General features: G+C 40.6%; 1 protein-coding gene and 1 long non-coding RNA gene across 2 annotated transcripts in view; both read left to right on the forward strand.

Annotated features, from left to right (window-relative positions):
- The window catches only part of LOC122256288 (alpha-(1,6)-fucosyltransferase), a 29247-nt gene extending 26558 nt beyond the window's left edge, over nt 1–2689 (forward strand). Inside the window, exon 10 of the mRNA XM_086542872.1 lies at nt 2537–2689. Coding sequence (XP_086398998.1) covers nt 2537–2689 — 153 coding nt within the window. The remainder of the gene's footprint in view (nt 1–2536) is intronic.
- Nucleotides 2690–3735: 1046 nt separating this feature from the next.
- LOC147470714 (uncharacterized) overlaps nt 3736–10000 on the forward strand; it is an 8662-nt gene continuing 2397 nt past the window's right edge. The window contains exon 1 of the long non-coding RNA XR_015191415.1: nt 3736–4487. This is a non-coding gene — a long non-coding RNA (uncharacterized LOC147470714). The remainder of the gene's footprint in view (nt 4488–10000) is intronic.

Below are 10000 nucleotides of genomic sequence, written 5' to 3' on the forward strand. Positions count from 1 at the left end.
GTTGTTGCTCCCTCATGTCTCTTTGTGTGTCTGTGTCTTGAGATATGATTGCCTGTGTCAATTTGTCTGTAAGATTGATGGAGTTCTGAAATTCCGTGCTGGCAGCTATGCTTGGCTTGACAATTCCGAGACCTCCTAATCTTGGCGGCAACTCTAGGATCGACCTTTCAAGGTCTGTGGGGTTTCACTTTCCTGAAAGTGCTGGTATTCGCTCCTTTCTTATTGTTTCCTCTAAGGGCTCAAGCAGATGGTTGATATTAGGCACTGTTCGCATCAGGAAGTTCCATTTATCTTTTACGCCGAAGATGACTGCTGCGTCGGCTGAGTGGGGTTCCTGTTTGTGGGGTTCCTGTTTGGCGATGTGGGAAAGAATTTTCAGCTGGTTTGTCCACTCGTTCGCCTGCGACCTAACACATTCTTCCTTGGCCGTTGTTGTGCCAAGGATTGCCCCGAGGTATTTCTCCTCCACAGTTCCCAGTCTTGATGGAACCTTCCGCCTTCCGCCAGATTTTCAGGGAATCGGATAGATTGGGAAGATATTCATATTTTTCGGCTCTCTTTTCTAAAAGATTTTTTTTTTTTTTTTTTATCTACAACAGACACAAATTACCCCTTTCTTCAATGTCATTCTTAGGGTTTCACCAGTTCTGATTTGTGGCCCATCAAACACGTTAGATATTTTTTCTCAAGATTCAAATGAGGAAATTTGTCCTTACAGCAGTCACCGTACACACTTAGAGTGTAACAGACTGCTTCATTAAACCAAGGTAATATGGACTGGTCGAATTGCTGAATCAAGTTTCGCACATGTGATTTTGTGTTTGTTTTTCTGTGAAACCCAAAGTCTTGACCAGGCAAACATATCAGTCATTTTTATGTTTTTTGATGTGCTGTCTTCAGTTCTTGTGAGAAGTTGCTTGGAGCCATGGGATTGAAGATTCTAATATCGAAAAATGCCCGTTGCCCTCTTATCCAAAACCCTCTTGCACTTACATCCAAGCGGACATCGTCTGCGTTGTTTGTAGTTTGCAGCCCGAATTTTCATTCCGCCTCAACTCTGACATCGCGGCAAATCTCGCCAAGCATTTCCGCCGTCGCGTCTCTCACTTTATCATGTCATGGCGCATACATACGAATCCACCAGTCTTGCACGTCATGGCGTGGTTTGGATCGAATGATGAGCCGCAGGTGCAGTTTTGCGGAGGCCCTCTATTGACCAGCCATATCTGAGGCAGATAGCATCTGTAAACTCCTGCTTGTTCTACTAAACTTTGATTTAAGTGCATTTACCAGTTTGTTCACCGACTCCCGTTCATTTGCAGTTGTCGGTTCTCTGTGTCCAGAGATTTTGAATTAGGTCTGGAAAACACATTTGTGTGATTTCCTTGCTCTGTGAGCTCTTTTTGTGATTGTTGGTGCTCCCTCCTGCTCTTGTGTGTCTGTTCTGAGAGATGTGGCCGCCAATTGGCCTGAAATTGAGATTCTGAATGGCCGGCTGGCACTATCGTGGCTACAATTCCGACCTCCTAATCTTGGCGCAACTCTAATCGACGTCAATCGGTGGGTGCACTTTCCGGAAATCTGTATTCGCTCCGTGCTTGGGTTCCTCTTAGGGCCATCTGATGGTTGAGATTAGCACGTCGCTTCTGATGTGCCATGTAGCTTGGACGCCAAGAGACTCGCGTCCGGAGGTGCCTGTGGTGGGGGTCCGGTTGTGCGATGTGGAAAATTTGCACTGTTTGTCCACTCGTTCGCCGCACCTAACACAGTCTTCCTTGCCATTGGTGTCCAAGGATTGCCCGAGTAGGTCTCCCCTCCGCCGGGATATGTGATCTTTGATGCGGAAAGTTTCCTGTGCACTTTCGAATGTCCTGTTTACATTGAGAACCAGACTTGGTGCAGGGGGAGTATTCCTTGTGGAGGCCTGGGTTTGCATCTATTCCCACCTCTTTAATAACTAAGTCGATACTATCTGATCTAGCGATATATATAGATATATATTGTGATATATATATATATATTAGATATTTAGATATAGATATAGATAGGATATATAGTATAGAATGAGAGAATATATAATGATATAGATAATTAATATAATATATTAATAGAGATATAGTATATATAAGTTGTAGATGATAGATTTATTTAAGATTATATATTAATTATATATATATTCATATATATATATATATGATATATATATTTATATATATGATATTTTATGTATTAGGTATGTGTGTTGCAGATAGATAATATATATAGATATTTAATATATATATATATTGAATATATAATTTATATATATTTTAATAGATACACTACACTTACAGACATCCATACATATATATATAGAGATATAGATATAAGTTATAGATATACATAAATAAGATATATATATATTAGAGTATATAGATAGATTTATATAGATAATAGTTATATATTTTTAATATAGAGATATATATAGGAAGATCTAAAAAAGATTGGTGTTAGGACCAACCTTTCATGCTCCCGCTTAACGTCTCCCCTGGGGCAGATTTGCAGGCTGGCCTACGAGCTTATGCAGAGCCTCCACCCATCGCGCGGCGGTGGCTTCTCCTCGACTCGATTCATGGTTCCATGTTTCTGTCCAGGCACTGGTGAGGCAAGGTACCCATGCCATCTGAAGGGCAGTCGCTCAGTCCTCTAGCGCATTTGTGGTGTGGTTTTTAGTTTGTCCGTGTTTATTCTATCGAAATATTGTCTACACTTCTCAACACCCGCTGTCCTTCGTCAGAAATGAAAAAAAAATAAAAAAAAACAAAAATGCAGAAATGGAAGTCCAGAGCTGCATAGGCCCAGGGCCTGGCCCAGGGCCAGGGGCCAGGCCAGGTGCCTGCAGGGGGCCAGGGATCTTGTTTTAAGAACGCTTCTATGCCTTGACCCAAAATTTAGTAATTGGTGTCGGTATGGAGAACATTTGAATTTATGTGACAGAATCGGAATGTTTGGTGCTCGGTTCCTCCCAGAAAACAGGATCCCAGTTAGGATTTGCTCCTAGAGGAAGAGTCAGGCTGCTGTTCCCTCGCCCCCCCCCCCCCGGGCACTATGACTTCGGCGGGAGTAATAAGGTGTGATTTCACATGGGACGGTTTGCGGAGGCACGAGGGACAAGGCATCAGGTGTCAAGCAAATGTGTGTCAAGGAGGATGCTAGTCTCTTCTTACATGCGCATGACAAGCCATGAAACGAGAGACAAACGGTGGGTTGAAGGTTGGTTAAGTCGTCATGTGCCGGCGCCATGCGGTAGAGGAAACTTCGCAGCTTTCCATCGGAGTGCTCATTCAGCAGCAGGGTCATCTTGGCAGGCAGAGTGCTAAGTCTTCAGCCTGAAAACATCAGTGTATCGGGAAAGGGAATAGGGAAAGGGGGAATATAGGGATATAGCTTGTTGGTCACCTTATTGAAATTGCAGAAGATTAATGAAAATCAAATATCACAAGAAGGGTAATGTGTTAAATAATAAGTAGCTTCTAGAGTAAGATTACTACATTCAGTTAAGTACAAAAATGGTATAAGAGTCTATATCACCATATTACAGAATGAAAAAAATACTCCCATATATTGTAGGACGATGTATTTTCTGAGCAAAATGAGACAAAACAGAATCACAACAAAATATATTGATTTAGAATTAAGAACTTCAAAGCAACTGAGGCACTTATGTCGTCTGGTGTGTCTTCTAAATCTTCACGTTAAAAGATCCATTTGGTTTCTGTCTCCATCTAATAAAGTATTCCATCGAGTCATCGGTTGTGTGATCATAAATTTCCTCAACTGCGATAGTATGGAACTGGTCTACTTTCTTTTTTTGACAATTTGTCTGATAGAAAAACAGAGATTTTACTGCCCATAGATCAGGACTGAAATTTCATAGAATATGAAAATAGATTTAATGGTGTACACATATCTGATATTTCTCCTGCCTATGGTATACATAAATGATTCCTGGCTCTCATTCTGGTGCATTGGGTATCAAAGGAAATTAAATATCAATTATAATTTAACAATTTCTAGCTAAAGAATCGAGATCGGAATCCCATTTTTTCTGCTCATGAGCCGGACTCAGACGTCGGACGTAGTTCACCCCCCCCCCCTCTCTCTCTCTCTCTCTCACTCACTCACTCTCTTTCTCTCTCTCTCTGACCCACCCTTCCAAATATGCCTCCCTCTGACCAGACTCTTTCCCATCAACTTCCTAGGAGACCCGGCGAGCTCCGTTTCGAGAAGGGAGATGTCATAAAGGTGATCCATCAGTACTACAAACAGCACTACAATCACTTTGATGGCTTTGTCTTCGGAATGAACATAGGGATAGGATTCGAATTACACGGACTTGTTTTCCCGATGTACATATTCACGTTAGCGTTCTTGGTGTGTCATGGATGACTGCAGGCGCGCTGACTCTACGCCTTCCTTCGAATGGTCTATATTGATAGGAGGGAAAGGTAAAGACATCTGGTTTGAGAAGAAGTTGAATAGCACAGAGAGAGAGCGAGAGAGAGAGACTAACATACAAGTCATTATTAAAATATCATAGAGAGACAGAGAGAGAGAGAGAGAGGAGAGAGCGGCGGAGTAGAGAGAGAGAGAGAGAGAGAGCGAGAGAGAGAATCGTAGGCGTAGTAGAGAGAGAGGAGAGAGATGAGAGAGAGAGAGCGCGAGAGAGAGGAGAGGCGAAAGTTCAATAGTATCAGTCTACGATTGTTCAATTGTTGTAGAGCTGTACCCTGGGTGGGGAGCGGGCGGTGCGGAGGAGTATGTTAGTCGAGTATAGAGAGCAGTAAGAGAGAGAGAGAGAGACGAGAGTAATTAGGAGAAGAGAAGAGAAGGTTAGAGAGCAGGAGAGAGAGGTAAGAGAGAGAGTAAGAGAAGAGAGATGAGAGAGTAGCAAGGAGAGAAGAGAGGAGACGTCATGGTAGCACGAGAGAGAGATGTTATAGAATGGAGAAACTAATGAGCAGTACAAAATAGGAATGTGCCATCAGACAAAGGGTTTATACAAATTAGGTTCATTCCATAACACATGTAGCTTACAAATAGCTCATGTTAATGTATGGCACAAATCTGATTTCACCAACGAAAGTTGTTGTGTCACCACGGCATAGGGCCATTTATTCAACGAATTCTTACTACAAAATTCATATAACAAAGATATTTTCTGGCTCTCCTCAAACCTTACGCGTCTTCACACCTACACATGGTCTACATTCTGCCGTTTTTCTTTGCGGGAAAAAGCTAAATATATTTTATATTGAATTATATTGAAACGCTGTATCGGTAGAGACTAGGGATGTGCACCGGAAATCGGTGTACTGGAATACCGGTATTTTAGGTTTGGTATTACCAGTATTGGAAATACTTGGAAGTATTTTTTGTGCATCGGTATCCTCTACACCTCTACAAATTAGTCATGAGATCTACATATTTTGTGCTTCATTTCAAATTGTTAGATTTTACTAAATAACTGCTTAATCTACAGTCCTTACTTCAATGAGAACTGCATATATATTAAGGGAGTCGTGCTATCAGCATCCCCACCCCATTTTGGCAATGACCTGGAGTGCCCTGGAAGTGACCTGACCTCCCAATAATGACTTCACAAACCTTACTGATGAAATATATAAGTACAGATTCCATATTAATAATTTTCCTTGTCATCTACATGTTGTAATGCAATGAGCAACATAAAATCGCAATTATCTCGAAACTTTTTTTTTGCATAAATGTTGGAATATACTCAGGAAGCACGGCGTGTAATGCAAGATTCGATTTTTTATATTTCTGTGTGCTAAAATTAATCTGTGGGAATTCATGGGTTTTAAAAATCCATGGGAGGAAATGGCCCCTTTGTTTTGTTTTAGGAATTGTCACTGTGCATTTATTTTTTAATAGATAAGCTTAAATAGTCAGCCCCCCAAAAAAAATAGTTTTTTTCAGATGAGGGTTTCTTCTATGCTCATACAAACGAATCGGAAATAGTTCAATTTCTCTAACCCCTACCCCCACCATAGTTAAAATAATTATAACACACTAATTCTAAATGGTCATCTCGTAATCGATACTCTTGTTTTTTAATTTCTTCCTTTAACGCAAAAACTCCCACCCCGCTGTTTGCTCTGATTTTAATGATTGTATATTAACGCCCACCCCCCCGACCCTCACCCACACCATTTACATATATAGTAGCATTATATGACAATAAATTGACCATGTTAATCCGCACTTGATGTATCCCCCCCCCCCCCCCAACGCATGTACTAAGACCTTATACTTAAAAAACTGTTGTCAGTGGAGAAGCGTTCCGAAAATCGTTAATCGCAGTACCACTAAGATAGACAAAACGATTCTACCCCCGCTCTTAACACCTAATCGTTTATCGTCATATGAACCGCCAGCGATGTCAGAGATGATGTGTCTGACTGTGACGAATTCAACACACAATTATTTCTAAAAAAATATGATTTTTCGACCCAACTTCCGGTATTATACAACCCGCACGACACAGTTTCCCTCCGCCGCTACCACCCCACCCGCGTCTCTCCGATAAGTGTTACAGCAACCACACATTCGAAATCGCCTCTAATGCATGAATATACAGTAACTGTCACCTAAATCTATCAGTACCAGGACGACCTGGAAGTTCAACAGTTCGGATACCCCACATCTATACCCCTAGTGACTCCAACCAGGACCTCTACACCCGCCCCCCCACGCACCCCCACGACCTCAACTCTACCTGCTACTCGTCGCTCCTGACCTAATACTCATACTATATTATACTTACATATATACCCACTCCCCCCCCCCCCCCCCCACACACCACTCCCCCACGCCCGCTTCCTCTGAACATGCATATTTTGAGCAGGGTATAGGCGGGGGGGGGGGTGGAAAAGATAGACAAACCTATCAGACTGTACATTAAGAACAGCTTAGTAAAATCTAACAATCTGGAAGCGCTCAGCAACTCTCAGAAATAATGTAGATCTTATGGGGGACTAAATACCCATCAGTAGAGGTACCCCTCACCCGCCCGTCCCCCCCCACCCCCCCCCCGCGCCACTCCCACTCTCTCATACCTCCTATCCACCTACACCCATAATCCCGCAGAACTCCACGCTCGCCACCCCACTCGCCCCCCCGTGCAACACTGACAACAAGATAGTGTTGTCCACATTCATATGCAAAGAACATTACTTATCGAGATTTTCTGTTGGTGTGAAAAACACATTAAATTTCCACCTGTTTTGATATATAGCATATAATGATTATGTTTAGATTTATGGATCAAGCTAGTGATATTCACTGATGCCGTTTCAGATTAAGCGCGCGCAGGAATCCCAGATATGAGATGCTTTGTGTCCCACATTCCGCCCACCAGTAACTAAAAGCACACCACGCCCCCCCCCCATCCCAGCCGTATCCTGATACTCACATACCATCAGACCCACTCCACCTACCCCCCCCCCCACTCTCATGACACCCCCCCAGAAAGTCAGTGTCTTTAAACTTGCGTATCTGAATATTGTTATATTCGTGAGTCTGGTGCATTCAGTGCTGTAAACCAAAAATTTATATATAAAAAAAAACAAAAAAAAACGTTATAGCGGTATACCGGTGCGCAAAATTTACCGTTACCGGTATACCGAAGTGCTTCTGACACCGGTAATACCGAACCTGAAATACCAGTATTCCGGAACAACGATTTCCGGTGCACATCACCTTGTGCACAAGGAAGTCGGAAACTTTAAAGGCCTTTATCTCGGAACCGTATTTTTTTGCATTATATATTTATTTTTCGACACTTTGTGGCCGATTTTAATGGGACTTGCTTTATCTTAAAGAGGGATGTGGAAGAAAGGTTTTCAATAGTTTAGAATTTTGTTGACTGAAAAAAAGAATAGCTGAGAATATAACAATTAAGTCCAGACCTTTGTAAATGTGAACAATATTTATTGAATTTTAACTAAAAGTAAATTAAAGATTCCAAAGTATTGAATCGACGAGGAAACTAGGTATTTTAGGTTTTATTTTCGCCATTGCAAAAATTTTGGATTTTTTAGGCTTCTATTTTTTTTACATTTTATATCTTCGTTATTGATTTACCTATAATCTTATTTCTTTTCAAACTTCTACATTATCTATAATCCACTTCGTATATTGTTTAACAACCAAACAACTTTCTGATATTTATAGATTAATAGGTTGCAATAAGTGAATACAGCATATTAGAAAGTTACTAAAATTCGACAATGATTAACACTCTTCCAGACCCCCCCCCCCCAACCCGTTTTGCCATTAGTTATTTTGTAGTTGTTTGCGATATCTGCAGTCTAATTCTTACGTATGTGTACATGTGAGAAACAGAAAAATATGTTCACATTTAGTGCGTATGAATGCGAAGAAGCGAGAGAGAGAGAGAAAGAGAAAGAGAGAAGAATAAACCAGATTTTCGGACAGTTGCTCCACCAGGATTATATGCACAATGGCAAGCTGTGTCAGCGAGTGCTGACTTGTGAGAGTGTGCCAACGAGTGTTGACTCGATCTGAGCTTGGTCCTTACCCTCCGTGGTGCCAAGCCACAGCTGTGACCGCCAGGGGACAGGGGAAACTCACGAGCTTGGACGGGGCTTGATTTGCGGCCACGGGGATGTGAGGCCGGCACGCTAACCACTGCGCTATCCTAGTGACTGGAGAGAGATACAATCATTCTAATACTAGTATAATGAGGATAATCATCACCATCATTATCATAATGATAGTAATAATAATCACTACTATTATCATTATTGTTATTACTATGATAACTATCATTACCATTATTATAATATATATAATCATTACCATTATTATTATTTTTAATATTATTATTTTTAATATTATTACCATTATTATTATCATCTCATTACAGTCATTATCATTATTCTTACTATTGTTATTATTGCTACGTTTGTTATAAATATGACCATTATCATAATCATCATTGTTCTTATCATTATTCTTAGTATAATTATTATCATCATATTCATTATCATTGTAATTATTCATGATATATTTCTAGTAATATCATCATCATTGGGTCAGCTGAGGTCAAACGGTGTGTTCTTCACCTCGATTTGTTGATGCCAAGCCAGCCTCAAATCACATTTCCTTCTAACTCATTACGACTTTATAGGCCTTTATTTGTGTCTGTTTTTCATTATCTTTTCTGCTTATCGAGACAATATTTCTGTTAAAATTCTAGACCCGTGTTGTTGATCATGGTGCGAGTTTTGAAATGGGGGGGGGAGGGGGGGTTGTCCTCTTGGTAAATTTTCGGAGCAGGAAATGTTCGCCGAGTAAGAATGGAGAGATGGGAATGGGAATGTCTGCCTCACACGAAACGGAATGGTTCAAGCACTAGGAGTGCGGCGGAAAAAGAAATATAAAGGCCTCTATGAAAATCATATTTTCTATATGTTTCTGTTCTTATATATAATTTACTTTTCTATTAAATTAAAAAAAATATTGCACCAGCAAATTTCATCTCAGAAAAATAACGAAACTTGGAGGAAGGTGAGTATTCTGATAAGGCGAGCGAGTTTAAGTCCCGCGGGACAAGTAAACGAGCGATTGACTTTCTTTTTTCTCTTCAGCACAAAAGGGTAAACCGCTTCTGCGATAAGACACTCTGTTCTCTACATTCCTCGTTGCCATGAATGGACTGCCGCGATATGCTTTAAGAACAGTTTAAGAACAGTTTCCAAATGAAAAAAACACTATCTATATGTAATAGGCGGAGATGTAAATTTATCTGTTGTTTCATATATATATATATATATATATATATATATATATATATATATATTGTTGTTGTTGAATTAAGATTTCTTTGTGAACAATACGTTCAGTTTTTGTGAAAGCACATTGACATTAGATGTAGTTGCCTTTCCAAAAGCCTGAGTTTGTGTGACCTCGATGA

Source organism: Penaeus japonicus, unplaced genomic scaffold, assembly GCF_977035675.1.
Source record: "Penaeus japonicus unplaced genomic scaffold, GWHDUDI00000001_assembly GWHDUDI00000012, whole genome shotgun sequence".
NCBI classification, from domain to species: domain Eukaryota; kingdom Metazoa; phylum Arthropoda; class Malacostraca; order Decapoda; family Penaeidae; genus Penaeus; species Penaeus japonicus.